At 42.8% G+C, this 18,122-nt stretch overlaps 1 protein-coding gene across 1 annotated transcript in view; it reads left to right on the top strand.

Annotated features, from left to right (window-relative positions):
* fez1 (fasciculation and elongation protein zeta 1 (zygin I)) overlaps nucleotides 1–18,122 on the top strand; it is a 63,032-nt gene extending 44,910 nt beyond the window's left edge. Inside the window, exons 5-10 of the mRNA XM_074671647.1 lie at nucleotides 255–420; nucleotides 3,497–3,795; nucleotides 5,677–5,757; nucleotides 12,875–12,950; nucleotides 13,033–13,098; nucleotides 17,124–18,122. Of these exons, the coding sequence (XP_074527748.1) occupies nucleotides 255–420; nucleotides 3,497–3,795; nucleotides 5,677–5,757; nucleotides 12,875–12,950; nucleotides 13,033–13,098; nucleotides 17,124–17,140 (705 nt within the window). The 3' untranslated portion in view covers nucleotides 17,141–18,122. The remainder of the gene's footprint in view (nucleotides 1–254; nucleotides 421–3,496; nucleotides 3,796–5,676; nucleotides 5,758–12,874; nucleotides 12,951–13,032; nucleotides 13,099–17,123) is intronic.

Raw genomic sequence — 18,122 nt, 5'->3', positions numbered from 1 at the left:
CATGCTGTAATAGATTCCTGGAAGTCTTTGTCTTTCAAAGTGTTACTTACTGTCTCCATGGAAAGCCTCCTTTGCTCCCCGCTGTGGCCTGAGTGAACATCACTCATTCCAGTGATGAAACCTGAGAGGCTCCACTCTCCTGACAAATGGATGCTGAATGTGTTTGCACTTAGACCTGGATCCTCCTCTTCCTGTCCATCAGCTTGATTGTCTCAGGGCATCCTTGAATCTCTCTCGGTCTTTGTCTCTTCCAGGTCATTGAGGAGATAGTTGAGATGATGGAGAACTCACCGGATCCTGGTGAAACTGAAGAAGAGGATGAGGAGGAGAGCAGCCGCTGTTCCTCCAGAACCAACCCCTCCCTGCTGGAGGAGATCAGGCAGCTGTCTCTGGCCTCCAACAATAACTGCTCCTACGAGGGTAAGGCTGGAGTATGGCTGGAGTAAGGGCGCCTTTGTTTCGTTTTTCTCAGTGCTACTTGCTGACTGTGTGAGTAACATGACCTAACAGAGCCAAAGGTTCTTTACAACACTAAAGTTCTGAGTATTTTTCAGCAAAAAATCCAAACATTGAATAATAAAATGGTTTCATAACCTCTGGTTAAGTAATCATCTCACTCAGGTTATGGGTTTTGTGAGCAAGGTTTGTCTCATTTTACAGTCTAAGTTGAAAGAACTCAAAACTGTAAGTCAGGCAAAACACAAAAGCTAGCGCAGAGTTTGAGTACCTAAAACCAGCAACCTGATCCTGTTTTGGACCAAAATATAAAGCACATGACTGAGATGTGACAGCAACTCCATAACAAGAAGTATCTGGTTACACAAACGCGACCATTATACCATGATACAAAGGCCCGTTGGGCCACACCTTTAGCTGCATGCACAAAAATGGTCAATTAACCAATGTATGAAATAACTGCTTACTATCAACCAATCCACGCTAACTAGTGCTCCTGTGTCACGCCTCAAGTACACCAGATATTTCTGCAATCTGACTCCGCCCTGTTTTGTGTTGACTGAGTTTGTCAAGTCACACCAGCTGTGTGTTCAGTCCAACAAGCCTCCTGACAGACAGACAGCTGGAGTCACAGACCCAGGAGTTCCTCTCTTCCTCTCCGTTGATCAGTCTCTCTTCATTCATGTTGGGCTGTAAATCCTCAAACCTGTTGACTCCTGGTCTGGCTCCACTCATTGTGTCCGTAAGTCATTGTAGTCAAAATAAATATGAACTGATTTTGACACAGTTTGTTTTATTTTGAAAGTCTCTTGGTTTTTTTAGGTCATTTCCAGTCACGACTTCTTGTCCCGCTCAAGCTTCCGCACACTGAATTTATGCATCACAGCTCCACATCTGTCTAAAATAGCATGGCTGTGTATTACCTGTGACATGATGGAGCAGCCACGCAAATGGACTGAAACAGAAAGGATCCAGTGTGAGTTGGCTCTTTGATTTGAAAGGAAGCACGTCTGATCTGTTGCTGTGAGCGGAGACGGACTGGAGATGCATCTGGTGTATTTTCATAACACAGTCTAACATCATTATCAACAAAGCTGCAGACAGTTGCAGGACCACAGATGTATTTGTGCTTCCCTCCTGTACGCGTCACACATATGACCATGCTGTTTTCAATTAAGAAATCTCAGACCCCCTGGACCCCTGTATTTTGCATGGTGGAATTAACTAATTGCACCATTAGAGTGAGACAGGCGGAGAATGTCCAAGGGAACCTTTGGATCCAACAAACTCAAATTCCACATGCATACTCAGCATTAACAAAAATAAACATGAACATGTTGTGTCTCCTAAATCTAAATTATATATATATATATATATATATATATATATATATATATATATATATATATATATATATATATATATATATATATATATAATGACACAGTCATACTTTCCAAAGGACTTGTTGGATCCCCGGATGTCCATTCTCTTTATATATTCTGTCTTCTATGTAGATAGATAAGCACAGCATGGGCCATCTGTAAAACAGCCCAACAGGTGCAGTAATCCAGTGTTAGTGCCTGTAATGTTACACCATTAGCACAAATGGTCTGTTTTCCTCCCAGCCGGACAGCTGGACGTGTATACGGGCCCTGATGAACACTTCCAGAAAACAAACTGGGCTGTTCTTGTCCCTCTTTCTCTTTGCTGAGCTGAATGGTAAATGGTAATGGTAAATGGACTTGAGCTTATATAGCGCTTTTCTAGTCATGGACCACTCAAAGCTGCTTTACACCACAGGTCACACTTACCCATCCACACCCATTCGCTCTCACATTCACCCACTGATGGATCCACTTTTTACTATGTTAGCTATCCATCAGTATGTCTAACACAGTCACACCCTTTCATACCCATTCACACACCACTGACGCAGCAGTGGGAGCAACTAGGGGTTAAGTGTCCTGCCCAAGGACACATCCGCAAGTGTCGCTTGCTTGAACCTGCAACCTTCCGATCACCGACCAAGCGCATTCTCCAACTGCGCCACCGACGCCGCCCAATGAATGAACAAACTGTGATGTCTCTTGCATGGCTGTTCTTTGACCTTTCTGAGTCCGTCCAAGCAGCGCTGAATAAACGTGACAGGAACATGTGTCCAACAGGAGCCCTGGATTCACCAGGTATTTGGTAAACTTTATATTCTCAGCACCAATTCAGTGGAAGTATGATGGGACATAGCGATATCTATTTTAACCAAACGAGAAAACTTAATGTATTTGAAACAACAAAAACAACAAAACACTTCAAGGAATATAAATCAAACCTGTAAAAATACAAAGACTTTCAAAAGCAGCATGTTCCACCTTTTATTGCCTGACATATTAAGGGATGTAAAATTATTTTGCATCTGGTTGTTGTCCAGTGACGGAGTGATTTAAGGTTAAATCCCAACTTTTATTAAGCGCCCCCCGTCACAATCTTCCTGATCCTGATCCTCAAATTGCTGCTGCTTTCTGGTCGATGATCATATGAAGGTGGTTTGTTGAACCAAGGAGCCTGGTTTGCCAGCTTTCTGGGGTTATCAGTCTTTCTAATGTCTCTGACCTCAAGGCTAGATTGAATATTTCTCCTTAAAGCATGTTGGAGCACATCCATCAAACACAGCAGACCAGGTGAGACCACCTGAAGTGTGTCCCTGCTTTGGCTGCACATAAATACATTGTTTACCCTGTTTGTAGAGGATGCCCATGATGTGTGTCTGGACCATGTGGTCAGGGACAAGGCCTGTGTTTCCACCTGTTTCTGAGAGGAGATTTCAGATGGATGTGTTCAGGTTTTCGTCGGGTTGTCCATGTGGTCAGGATGTTCCAGCAGGTCCAGTCCAGGACCTTGAAGACAGGGTGTCTTCAACCAGAGAACATCCTGTGTCTGGACTTATCGTAGATCCACGTGGTTCCTCCGTCTGACACGCACTGACTTGCCCTGACCTCTGTGGGAACGACCTCTGACAGGAAGTTCTCCCTCTGTCCTGCAGGTCTGAGTCTGATGCCCAGCTCAGCGCTGGTGGAGTTGCTGCACAGGGTGGAGGCCGCCATCCGTGAGTTCTCAGAGGAGCTCGTCAACCAGCTGGCCCGGCGTGAGGAGCTGGAGTTTGAGAAGGAGGTAAAGAACACGTTCATCACGGCCCTGATGGAGGTGCAGAACAGGCAGAGAGAGCAGCGGGACAGCAGCAAACGCCGGCGCCGCGACAAAGCCCTGAGTCTGCAGGGAGGAGGGATGGTGTCTATGAACACGGGAACAACCCCTGGACAGACGGGAAGCATGCCTGCAAAGGTGAGAGGGAAGAAATGCTCCCCACACCTGTAACAGTGACGAACGCTGTGTGAGTCGGTGTGTCTGTGGAGAAATAAAATAAATCACTCTCCTCCAGGTGTCAGTACGTTCATCAGGTTAGTCGAGGTTTACAGGGACGTGTCAGTTTGCTGTCTGTGTGTTCAGTGTGTCCAACTGCTTGTTAAAGGGTCATTTCACTGTTTTTGAAGTGTGGTTGTGTGAATGACATGTCACTGGTTTATGGAGCCACAGATCAGGGTCAACTTGGTCCCTATAAGACGTAAAAGGTTTTGGAAACAACACATAAGCTAGGCTACAGTTCTCTGCAGACACGGCCTGAGATGGAGTCTAACACATGATTTAGATCATTTAGAGACTCTGACCCAAACGCTCATCTCAGTTTTATAAGACTCTTTCTCAGCACTGATTCTCAAGGAGCTCTTAGAGATTTCCCAGCAGGCGCCGCAGCACAGCTTGTTAATACAGCCTGACTTGTTAAACAGCCTGGCCCGTTAAACAGCCTGACTTGTTAAACAGCCTGACTTGTTAAAACAGCCTGACTTGATAAACAGCCTAACTTGTTAAAACAGCCTGACTTGATAAACAGCCTAACTTGTTAAAACAGCCTGACTTGATAAACAGCGTGACTTGTTAAAACAGCCTGACTTGTTAAAACAGCCTGACTTGTTAAAACAGCCTGACTTGATAAAACAGCCTGACTTGTTAAAACAGCCTGACCTGTTAAAACAGCCTGACTTGTTAAACAGCCTGACTTGTTAAAACAGCCTGACCTGTTAAAACAGCCTGACTTGTTAAACAGCCTGACTTGTTAAAATAGTTTGACTTGATAAAACAGCCTGACTTGTTAAAACAGCCTGACCTGTCAAAACAGCCTGACTTGATAAAACAGCCTGACTTGATAAAACAGCCTGACTTGATTAACAGCCTGACCTGATAAACAGCCTGACTTGATAAAACAGCCTGACTTGATTAACAGCCTGACTTGATAAACAGCCTGACTGTTCATGTCTGATGGAGAGTACACTGACTTCTCACTGCTTTAAATGTCTTTATTCATTGATTTAACCTGTATTTTGGTTTGTAGATGACAGCAGTTGCCCATTTGGGCACAGGAGTGTTTAAAGTAGAAGTATTTGAGATTCATTAACAGTTGAGAAAAAGGAATTTGTCACAAACAGAAAATGGTAAATCTCTGGTCTTCTGAGGAGAAGCTGAGGTACTGCCGGGCCTGTTCATGGTTTCATCTTCCTCTTGCAATGAACAGGAATACGACTCTTTGGCTCTGATGCGTACAAACAGTGTGTGTGTTGATGTTCCAGTGTAAATGATAGGAAGCTGAAACCTCAGCCCTGACAGCCTCTCCTCCTCCTCCTCCTCCTTCTCCTCCTCCTCCTCCTCCTCCTCCATCTGCCAGCTTAAATGGAACTCAGGTCCATTAGTCTCTAAAGTCTCTTCCAGGAAAGATCTTAAAGTGGAAGTGACCCATCATCTTCATACAGTAACAATCCAGTCTGCTCCCCTCCAGAACTGACAAACACACTAATGGATTTTCCCAGCATGCAGTGCAACAGGAGCAGCAGCAGTGTGTTTATCTGCTGACTGGAGGCTACCTAAGGCTGAACGTGGAGGTGACTGTAGGAGAGATGATGTCATGTTAGTCTGAGCTGTGGTGAAACTTTGATCTTGTTTGATTTGACTGTAAATTAGATTCACTTCTTTTATTTATTTCTGCTCAAACCCTTATCATACCTCTGTGTGTGTGTGTGTGTGTGTGTGTGTGTGTGTGTGTGTGTGTGTGTGTGTGTGTGTGTGTGTGTGTGTGTGTGTGTGTGTGTGTGTGTGTGTGTGTTTGACCTGCAGCGTTTCAGCATGGAGGGACTGTCCAACATCCTGCAGACAGGCATCAGACAGACGTTTGGAGGCACAGGGAATAACAAACAGGTAATAAATAAATACTCTTTTTAAATATTCAATTTGAAAAGAAATAATTAAAAAAAAAAATCCTATGACAGCCTGACCTGATAATCTGATTGGTGGGGTTCTCTTTTTGTTACTAGTTGTTATATAAATCACCACATTCAATTTGTGAGTGATGACCCATAACAGGTCCCATGTTCTAAGCCCCAGAGTCTTTTGTCTTTGACCGTAAGATGGGGCTGTTTTTGCTCTTCCAGGAGGCAGACTGTTATGTTTTTACTTTAGTTTCTGATTGATTTCAGTTTTTGGCTGGTCAGGGAATTTTTAGTTCACACGTTTCTGACTGACCACCATCTTTATCTGCCTAACTGCCAATTTACATGGCTTTTCCCTTTAAAGAGAGGGTATTCTTCAGTCTTACATTTTGAACATGGGTTTAACTTAACAATACTGGATGATCAGACTAAAGGTGTGCAGATTTTAAACCTCTACATATTCATGTTGTAGAAATCTCTGAATTTAACCTTTATTTAACCAGATAAATCCCATTGAGATCAGGATCTCATTTTCAAGGGCAACCTGGCCAAGAGGTCAGCAGCACACGCCAGATAACAATAAAAAATGAAGAAATAGAATAAAGTACATTGAGGCAATAAATGACATCCAGAAACAACAAAGTGGCAATGGGTGAGCAGTAATTTTTCCAGGACAGCTACAATTAGAAACACAGGAATTGTTCATGGGTTTCTCGCTGTCTGATGAGCAGGATGGAACGAAAATCTTTGAGTAACACCAGTTCAGCCATTTTCAGTTCAGTCTGTATCGTGTTCCAGGCTGTTGGGGCCGCATAAGAAAAAGCTCTTTTTCCAAAGTCAGTTCAGACTCTGGGGACGTGTAAATGATAGACTGCACAAGAGCGTACGGCATAGGTGCTTTTCGACTTCTGCAGCAGTGAGCATAAATAGGATTTGTTTCGGTAGAAAAACCCAAGTTTTGCCTTCAGTTTATGGACCAGATTAACAATATGAGCCTGAAATGAGAGCTCTTGGTCAAGCAGAAACCCAAGATACTTATAGGAAGAGACCAGCTCTATCTGCTTGCCGTTTAGTGTTGTGATGGCATTTACAGGCTCAGTTAATTCATGTTTGTGAGAAAATACCATGACTTTAGTTTTCTCTGCATTTACAACCAGTTTCAGAGATTGAAGACGAGCCTTAACTGTATTAAAAGCAATCTGTAAAAATTCTAAAGCCTGTGAAAGTGAGGAAGAGCAGGTATAAATGACTGTATCGTCAGCATAAAAATGATAAAATGCATTTGACAGGTTGGTGCAAAGATCATTTATATAAATAGTAAATAAAATTGGTCCCAGGACTGACCCTTGAGGTACTCCTTTTGAGATGTTTAGGAAACCAGAGGAGGAGTCAGACATTTGGACACACTGTGTTCTATTACACAGGTAATCTGCAAACCAAGTGGAAGCTTGGCTTGAGATTCCAGTCCTGAGCAGCGTATCAATTAAAAGTTTATGGTCAACGGTGTCAAATGCCTTGGATAAATCGATAAAAAGTGCAACACAATATTTTCTAGAATCTCAAATCTGAATAAAATCATTTAAAACTTTTAGAGCTGCAGTGGCTGTACTGTGCTGTTTTCTAAAACCAGATTGAAAATGTGTTAACACACCATTAGTATCTAAAAATAGTTTTAATTGTTCGCTCACAATTTTTTCAAAAATTTTTGCCAGTACACAGAGCTTAGAAATTGGTCTGTAATTGTTGACCTCTGAGGGATCACCACACTTTAAAAGTGGAAGTACAATTGCCGATTTTCAAACTGTGGGCACTTCACTGGTTTTAAAACTTAGGTTAAAAATGTAGGCCAGTGGCTCCGTGATGTGGTCAGCTGCCAATTTGATAAAAAAGGGGTCCAAGTTATCAGGACCAGCTGACTTATTTGTGTCTATTTTTTTCAAAGCACCGCGAACATCAGCTTTAGACACAGGAGTGAAATTGAAAAGCTGAGAACTGCAGCAACTACCCTTTCCACAGGCTTCAGGATTAAAAACAGGCATAGTTAAAACTGGATTAAAAGACTCAAATAAAAACCCTGCTGATATAGAATGTTTATTAAAAAAGCTCAACATAGACCATTTATCTGTGAGCTTTTCCCCTTTTTTATTTAAAAACTTAGGCAGTCCAGCTGTAGGCACAGACCCTGATGTTGAATTCACAGTCTTCCAAAACTTTTTTGGATCATTTAGATTTTTTGTTGTGGCAGACAGATAGAATTCTGATTTTGTTTTCCTAATCAATGAGGTACATTTATTTCGCAGTTGACGAAAGCGGAGCCAATCCGTTTCAGTTTTATTTTGTCTGGCTGTTGCCCAGGCAGCATCCCTTTCTCTAATGAGGTCTTTTATCTCATGGGGAAACCAGGGACTATTTTGTCCCTTTACCCTGAATTTGCGCAAAGGTGCATGTTTATCTATTAATTTAAGAAATTCATCATAGAAGAGCTGCCACGCTGACTCCACACTTTCAAGCAGGTAAACCTTACACCACTCGATATGTGACAAGTCACATATAAAAGCATGTTGGTTCAGGTGTTTTGTATCCCTTTTCACCAAAATGCGAGGTTTTGTTTTAAATAATTTGATGTTCCTTACCACAGCGATGGCACAATGGTCACTGAGATCATTTGGGAAAATGCCTATTTGGGTGTACTTATGCAGAGGATTTGTCAGTATAAGATCAATCAGAGATGACCTTGAGGGGAATTTAGTATTTGGCCGGGTTGGACTGTCAATAAGTTATGTAAGGTTCAGGGTATCACGGACAGACTTTAAGTTATCTGATAACCCTGTCAACCAATCCAAATTTAGGTCACCCAATAAGACAAATTCATTTTGTAGTTAGTTGTGTTAAATGGGTGTATAGTGAGGTAAGGGCCTCGCTGCAGGCGGAGGGAGGTCTGTAACAGCATAAGATTGTTAGGGACTGGACCTTTGAAAGTTCAAGGGACAGGGCAAGGAGTTCAAATTGTTTTTGAATAGACAAGGAGGACAGGAGGATGGTACAAAATCTAGATTTAACGTAGATGGCCACACCTCCCCCCTTATTCAGACGATCACAGCGGAAAATATTATGACCAGAAATAAAGATATCCTTGTCAGAAACTGATTTGTTCAGCCATGGTTTCTGATAATACCAAGATATCTGTACTGTTTGATTTGATCCAAATCTTAATTAAATCCATCTTGGGTAACAAGCTTCGAACATTTATATGAGTAATTCCAAGACCTGACCTCGTTCTAAATTTATCAGGGGTGCCTATATGATCTAAAGGGGGTCCTGGGTTAGGCTGAACATTGCCAGATAACAAGAGTAAAAGCAAATTGAGGGTTTTTTGCTTCAATGTGGATTTGGGCTTGACCTCGGTGTCTGATGACTGATTTAAATAAAGGTGATGAGAGTCGCTATAAATTAAACAATTTTTCAAAACAGATAAAACACATAATTCTTGGCAGAATAGCATCATTTAAAACAGACTGATAGTGGGATGGCTGTGTTTTGACTGACAGGTCAATGCTGGGCTGGGTATAGGTCAATGTGTAGGTCAATGTACTGGAAAGACCCCAAAGGGGGCGGGGCACATTACTGTGTACCCCGCCACTGGAGTTTTCACACACATGTCCAGGGTCCAGCAGGAGAAAACCATGAACAGTACGGGCAGATATTTCATCATCACTGACCAAAGGAGAATGTTTATCTGATTAAACGTGATGGAGAATAATGAGGGGAGGAAACATGGACGGGGCTGGTTAACCCCTTGGCAGATCCAGCACCTTGCAGGCGTCAGCCCCCGTTAGCCACCGGATGAGGCAGCTAATAGTTAGCCGCTAGCCTCTTGAGGAAACCTCCGGCACCAGCAGCCAGCAGCCACCAACGCAATCCTCAACCCGCCGGCAACCTGCGCCCTCCACAGCAGGACGACCCAGCAGGAACCACCAGCCACACAGCCACGGTCGAAAGCCAGCGGCCAACCGCCAAGAGCCACCCGGGGCTACGGTCCAGCTCGGAGATCCCCGGCACGAACACCAGTTGGCACAGTTCGGCTATGCCACTATCAGCCAGCGGTTGCCAGCCAGGAGCCACAGGATACAACACGGCAGGACAGTTCCAGCAGCGATGATCCAGCGGCGATGATCCACCAGACACAGCAACAGCCGAAAGCCAGTGGCCAACTGCTAGGAGACGCCCGGGGGTGATGTGTCTTTCCTAGAGTGAGGTTCACTCCTGGTCTCCTTGATCTGACGGCCCAGCCGAGAGCCACAGGACACAACACAGCAGGACAGTTCCGGCGGCGATGATCACCAAGTCGCAGTCAGCTAATGGCTAACAACCAATGGGCCTGCTTTCGGACACGGGGTCTATCCTATTTGCATCGCCACAGTTGGATATTCCATCAGCCGGTGACGCGCACATCAGCAGGATCACAGGGTTTAAAGTCCAGTACATGGCATCAATACCATGACAGTGAAGTCCCACAGTAACTAATGTCACAATACAGTATATGAAATGAAGTGTCGGAGCGGCTGAATGACACTACATTTAAGTTATAACCGTCTCAGAGGTGATGGTTGAAAGAAAAGTGAAAATAAAACTAGATATAAGTATATAACAAACCAGTGACCGGTAAAGACAGGCTATAAGACGTGTGCGCAGCCATCTTGGACTTCCAGTCTTTCTACGGCCAGACTCAAGCGGATTCTCGATGAAAGCAAACAATCAAACAAAGAAAATAACAAACAGACTAACAGAGATTCATGGGACCTGCTGAAAAGATCTCCTTACTGGTCCTTGACACATTGGAGGGTCAGGCCTCAAACACCAAGGTCTGCCCATAGCTCTGTCCCTGACAGGCCTCCAGAGGGCTGGCCAATCAGAAGGAAGGGCGTTTGTGAAGTAAGAGCCTTGAAAAGTCAGCAGATAAAATGAAGACAGAGGCCAAAATAAGGTATTTTTAAACACTGATATAAATTGGCTATAAATCATGTAAATCTACCACAGAGACACCAGAGAGACAGAATACTCCCTCTTTAAAGAACCTATTCCAAAAATTCTTGAATTGTCAACCAGTGATTTGGGGGAGTGACCTAATACAGAGCTCGTTGTAACCAGTTTTTTGTCCTTATGGTCCTCAAATGTGTTGGATCAGTACATCGTTTAGATTTTGTCAGATTCCCTCCAGGAATAAACAATGAGAGGAGCAGTCTGGGTAGTGTCATCAAACACAAGTTGAACACCTTCACAGCTCACTAAAAAGCTTACAAACATTTAGACAAACAGCTTTTTTATTCCAGACTCTTCTCTGTTTTCTTATTTCCCTCCACAGCTTTTCCCCTAGAGGTCACGTTCAATCGCGCTAGCTTCTGTCAGATCTTGTGTCTGTGATATTGTCACCCACACACATTAAATACGAGAGGTGTAGTGGTTGAACTGTCCTCACATGTGGTCTCCCAGAGTTTGAAAACTGGTTAAGACCTAAAGTCATCTGGTGTGTGTGGTCAGCCCCAGATGAGCTGCTTAGCCAAGAAGGGGGCGGAGCTGCAATTAAAGGACCAAGTACCTTCATCCAAAGGCTGCAGCATCAGTGCAGATGAAAAACATATGACAACAACTAAACACTAACACACTCTGCTTCAGAGACATGGGTCACTGTTTATGATAAATCAAGACAGAAAAAGGACTACAGATTGCATCGGTTCTGCAGAGAAATGGTTAAAAACTACACATTCACACGACATTTGGAGATTGAGAGACTAATTTTTAGAGGGGCTTTTATGCCTTTAATCAGAGAGAAGAGGACAGTGCATAGAGGAGGAAACAGGCAAGAGCAGGAAGTGACATGTGGGATGGAGGCCACAGTTTGGATTCAAACCTCCCGCACCAAAACAGCCTCATAAAGCATGACCTAGACTGCCAGGCCATCTCCAGGAAGATGATTTCTAAACTGAAATTACATTTAAGCACAATTAACATTTCAATAAAAATGTGATGTTTGCCAAATTGTATTTTCTCTGTTTTACCTGATATTCTCTGTTGATTATTACACAAGCAGAAAAATCAACGAGTATTAAAAAGCAATAACAGTCATCTGCCCTTGAAAATTTAAACTGGTCTGTCAGAGCCATCTGAATGAGTTCTTCATTTATGCTTAAAAACTGAAATCTGTCCAGGTTCTGCACAGGTTACTGATGTGGTTAAATAATGAAATCTGTCCAGTTTCTGCAGAGGTTACTGATGTGGTTAAAAACTGAAATCTGTCCAGTTTCTGCACAGGTTACTGATGTGGTTAAATAATGAAATCTGTCCAGTTTCTGCACAGGTTACTGATGTGGTTAAAAACTGAAATCTGTCCAGTTTCTGCACAGGTTACTGATGTGGTTAAAAACTGAAATCTGTCCAGTTTCTGCAGAGGTTACTGATGTGGTTAAAAACTGAAATCTGTCCAGTTTCTGCAGAGGTTACTGATGTGGTTAAAAACTGAAATCTGTCCAGTTTCTGCACAGGTTACTGATGTGAATGAAGCATGACCATCATCCTGGTGTTGTTTAAACTGCGTGTTAATGCTGCATTAAAGAATCCGTCCCTCAGTGTTTTGGATTGAAGCAGATTCCTGTCCTGTGGCTGAGCTCCAACACATATTTTCCTTTTATTCAATGTGCCAGGAGAAAATGTAGTGAAGGCAAAATGCCACATGAGTAAATTGCCAGACATTAAGCAGTAAGTAAACATGTTAGGCTGCTCTAATCCAAAATCCTCCGGGCAGGCAGCATAGATGTGACTCGGTAGCAGAGCAGTGGTGTGGGTTTCTCTGCAGCTCGACTGACTGTGGTTTTCTACAGCCTTTATAACGACAGTCAGAATCTGCTCTCAAAACCACAAAAGATGTTCGACAAGACGGGTCAGAGTTAAAAGATGAACATGGAAAAGGTTTGGGTTGGGGGGTTTGATTGTTGGCAGAGTCCTGAACACTGAAGAAAATACTCAAGATCTAGTTGAGTCTCCTCTTTTGGTCAAAGTTTTATGGGTAGAAATTAACCCAACAACCCCCTGAATGCTGTCTCTGTTTTCAGTATCTAAACACAGTGATTCCTTACGAGAAGAAAGGCACCCCTCCGTCTGTTGAGGACCTGCAGATGCTCACAAAAAGTACGTTTCCAACAAGAATTCTCCCTCAAACGCACGAAAACACGACACATAAAGCTCACACTCTTTTCTTTATTTCTTCCAGTTCTTTTTGCCATGAAGGAGGACAGTGAGAAGGTGCCTACGCTGCTAACTGACTACATACTGAAAGGTAAAAACAACACCAGAGAATCTGTCTCCAGCATGCGCCTGCAGATGTGAGCAGAGTGCTCCTCTTTCTCAGCTTTTACAGTTATTACAGAAAAAACAACAACACTGTTTACAAAGATTCACGGGACGTGATGTGACTGGCTGTTGAAGAGAGCTGGAGACAGTTCTACAGGACATGAGCTGTGAAACATGAGGCACTGCTGCCACCACTGGGGGCGCCAAAGTTCACTTAAGATAAAGCTCCACCTTAGGGCTGAAATTTGCCTTTAGCTCTTGGTTTTCATGTCTAGTGAAGGGGTACCCCAGTTCTCGGTTAGGTTAAGGTGAAGGGCTGTACAGCTGTTGAAAAGAGGACAAACCGGGACCTCGCTTTAAAGGAAGGGGTCTGAGAATTTTCCCATAATACACTGGGCTTGCTGACAAAATGGCAGAGTGGAGACCAAAGGAAGCATAATTATTGACTTTTGACCTTCCTCTTGTGTGAAGGTCGCCACCGACCTGTTTTAGTTTTTAAATGCATACAAGAATTACTTAAAATCTGTTTATTGCATCAGGGCTTTTTGACTTTCTCGGGAACCTTCATTTCAACAAAATTCAACAAAAACTTTTTTTTTTCACGACATTATAAAATGTTATGGTTGAAATTATATACTTTGTAGTGTTAGGGTCGGTTTTGACCCGGTCATAGAAATAAGATTATAAAGCAAATTTTAGAGCCAAAATAGAAATCACAAGTGTACTGTAAGCCAACACACTTGAGGGAATGCTCATTTGTCCAGTATTGCTGCAAAAAAAAAAAAGCAAACAAACAAAGATGGCATGTCCACAATGTCAGGTCACTTTACTTATTTGACTTGCAGAGGACACATCCCCAATTTGCAGCATACAAAAATGAAAAGAAGATTTACGGTGAGCAAAACTCTAGATTACATTTTTGGAGGAAATGAGGAAGACACAGATCAGCATAGCGATGCAGAGGAGCAAGTTTCTGAGGAAGAGGACAGTATAGAGTACCAGCCTGAAGACACAGACACATCTGAGTCTGATGAGGAGGTCACTTGTGACCTGCTCCCGTTGAAGGATTCAAGTAAAAAAAAAATTGTAGGATCTTTTGGAGTTTAGTACTTCAACATGCAGGGCAAACAGAGTCAGGGTAGCTGCTGAAAATGTCATCAAAATGACCCCTGGTATCTCATTTTTTATTGTGCCAGAATCACTGACATAAAAAAACATGTTTTGAGATATTTTTGCCACACATGTATCTAAATACACACACACACACACACACACACACACACACACACACACACACTCACACACACACACACACACACACACACAAAGACAAGCTCTTGCACACGGATACTTTTTTTAAAAACTCTGATTTATCATTCTAATAGTTTCAAAAGTAATAATTGATTTCAAATGGCTTGATTGGTTCTTATTTGTTTCAACTTCTAAATTAATATTTTGTGTTATGACCTGTTCTGTATTTCAATATGTTCATATCAAAGTCCTATTGCTGACAATTTTTTTTCTTTTTTTGCATTTTCTTGAAATAAATATATGGGTGGAAAATGACCCGTAACACCACAGATGTTGTGATAGTTAATAATTTTAAAATTAAATAATAAATCAAGCAAATTAATTTCAGAGATGTTTTCTATACCCCTGAGTAATATTCAGGGAACACAACATCCTTTCATTCATTTATATGATTCTCTTGAGATTCATTTTTCTTTTTTTTTAATTGAAATCAGAAGGTATACTTATAAGAAAGGGCCCAGAGACCCACAACAAAAATATTAAACCCAACATTTTATGGATATGGAAGCCTAACAAGGTAACCAAGAGATGAGAAAAAATGGGATTATAAGTTTTTGTTTTTGGTGTATTTTAAAGCTGATTTAAAACACAGGTCGAAACCAACCCGTTAACACCGGGGATGGTAACAGAAAGCTAACACAGGAGGAAGGTTAAAGTAATGACACTCAGGTTTTTATCAGATATTTCATCCTTTGCTACTCCACGTAAGTATTAAAGAAAATCAAAAGGGCCCAGGCAAAGGGAAACATTGTGGAAGACGCCCTCTGCCTGCCTGACGTCTGCCAAGCCAGCTGCTAGGAGGGATGATGTTGCAGGAATCAAGTGGCGTCTTGTTCTTAGAGATGTGTTCTTACCCCTTCCCCTTCAGACCCTAAAAAAAGAGGTGGACGAAGAGGGAAGACAAAAGGGGGAAGGCCAAGGGGTACGATGGGGACTGGCCTTAAGTCGTGTCCTGTAAAACCTGAATGCAGATCTCTGGTAAATTAGCCCTTAGCCCCTGGTGTAGCTCACCATACACAGCTGAGTGTCTGGACCAAACAGATTAGAGGCAGATCTCTATTTTTTTCTTCACATTTGTTCTTCAAATCTCCAACATAGGAAAGAAGATGAGGTGAAACCTCAACAGGCCAAGGATGATAAAAACAGGACGTAATGCAGCTCACTGAACAAGGATGGTCCTTGAGGGCAAACATGCTGTAAACTCTGAAAGGAGGCACGACTATCAAACATGGGAAACTTCAAAAAGAGCCACAAGTTAGAAAAAAGAGAACACAGAATACACACGAGAAGGACAAACACAATGGGTGTAATGACAACAGCCGGCCTGTAGGGGGACCGGCCTCAGCTGTCTGTGAAGAACCGGCCTCAGATTTCAGAGAAAAAACTCTAAACAACATCATTTATAAGAACTTACGGGACTTTTGTTGCAGATTTTAAGGGATAGACAGCAAGCAGGGCTGAATTTACTGCTTCAAGGTTCACAAACGTTCCAGTATATTTCAGTCCTAAGTTAGCTGCACAGCTAGTGACCCTGTTAACTCACTTAGTCCTGCGGCCTCTGAGATTTTAACCCTGTTGCCATTATGCAAGGCCTAAAAAAGTCTATAAGGCACAGAGTAATCAACCGAGATAGAATTCACAAATTTGTGAGTTAAATTCTTCCCATTTTAATCCACTCCAGACTGTTCTTTTCTTCGTGTAGTTTCATAGAGCCTCACTGACCCTCTGGCACTGAGTGTTTGCTTTAAGCTTCCAGGTCCAAAACCAACTCTGGACCAAAATTCCAACAGTAACCAAGATCAAAAACCACATCAACAGCTTTAATATGATGATTGTTCTTGATATTAATAGTTAACCCCTGATCCTTCAGCTGGAGTGTAGTTTATCCCAGTGGGCTGAAAAACTTGGAAACAGCCTCCTCTTCTTAACAGCCACTCTGTAAATGTTGTTGTTTTACTTCATGCAGAGCAACATGTGGTTGGACCGTCTCACCTCAACATTGCAATAAGCTCTGAACCTCTTCCGAGGACTGACACTCGGCTCAGTGTGGATCAGCTGATTGAGATGAGCCAGAGTGAAAGTGGAACAAAGTTTGTGTTTCAGCTTCAGGACAGCATTTCCAAATCTCTTCCTCATGTGTTTGACTTCTTCTGTGCGGCATCAGGCATTGATGAAACTGAAGCTGAGCCGCAGCAAAGCACCGAGTTTGATCTTTTCAGTAGGGGTACAGTAGGGGCTGTACAACACACTGAACACACATTGTTGGGCGTGATCAGGCTACAGGTGATAGAAACCGCTGACCAAACTGACCTTACCTGAGCTCTTAAAAATAAGACTAGAGTCTCTGCATCCCAAAATGAATCCAGTCCCACCACAGAAAGGTGTACACACAGGACGAAGCAGACCTCCACCCACACAGCCTCCAGCCTCTGAATATTTAGTGTTGCTTATAAACACTGGTAGTGATAAAATGGTATCAATGCTGATCCCTATTCTGGGCCCCACCTCAACCATTTTATTACAGTGGAAAAAACATTGAACACAACAAATCAATGCGTCTTGTGATAATGAAGCCCATCTCATTTCTTTTGAAGTTTTCTGATGTGGCGCTGTCACAGCCTCACAGAGCTTCACCTGTCTGCGTTGGACTTGGATGTGTTTCCCTGAGCGACTTCATTAACTTCACTTTCTCTCCTCCAGTCTTGTGTCCCACCTAAAGCTCCGTCCGTCTGGCCGGGGGCCACAGTGTGCCGGAGAGTTCTCCCACCATCCCTCCCCGCCTCGGGCCCTAGCTGCATGACCTCCCTTCTTTTACCATCCTGAACCATGGATCCTCACCATCGACATTATCGTACTCACCTCGACTATGACTACTGCCTTTCGCTGAGCTCACCTGTTTCCCTTCCTGCACATTAAGCTCAGGCCAGATGCAAAATGGCCGCCGTATGAATTGTTACCAGGCGGGCTGGCCGATCCTGTTTTTAAAGGACTTCACTAATGGAGCATGACATGTTACTAAATCTCACTGCACTACTCTGGTACAGGGAAACTCTGTCCTCTTGCTTTTGTTTCCTTTACGTTGTTTTCTGATCTGATCTCAATGTTGCCAAGTTTCCTCACAAGTCTCTGAACTGAAAATCTTTACCTCTGGGTTCTGTTGTCTGTTTTTTGTTAATGACTACACTGTTAAATCAATGAAATGCCATTCTGGGTCCACACATGCTCATGTCTCTGTTTCATCTGAATACAAAAGCCATGCACCTTTTCTGCCAACTTAGTACTGTAGCTCCATGAGACTGAGCGGAGACACACGAGTATTACGGGTGCAGTGCAGTGCTTTACAAAGCTTGTTACCTTCTTCCTCTTGGTTTTGTCACTGTCCAAAACGCCAGTGCTCTTTTGGATACTTTGAACAGTTTTTTTTATTTGTATCTGAATATTTGGTATAAGCTAAGTTGCTGATTTTCTACCTTGATTTTCTGTGTAATCAGAGCAACAGGTCTGTGTGCAGTCCACCCCGTTCAGCCACGTGGAGGTGTTTCACCGAGTCTTCAGATATATCATCCCCCCCCCCCCCCCCCAGTGACATGAGCTCATTTCAATTAAGGCGTGCGTATTAACATATTTATGGTTCCTTTGCGTCATGTAGGTGAATGTTCCATCGCTACTCGCAAATTCTAATAAACATTCAAGAAACAT

This window comes from Halichoeres trimaculatus, unplaced genomic scaffold (genome assembly GCF_033239565.1).
Source record: "Halichoeres trimaculatus isolate MK-OKI-2021-1 unplaced genomic scaffold, fHalTri1.1 fHalTri1_scaffold_6, whole genome shotgun sequence".
Taxonomy (NCBI): Eukaryota; Metazoa; Chordata; class Actinopteri; order Labriformes; family Labridae; genus Halichoeres; species Halichoeres trimaculatus.
This window is presented reverse-complemented; position numbering and strand designations above follow the sequence as displayed.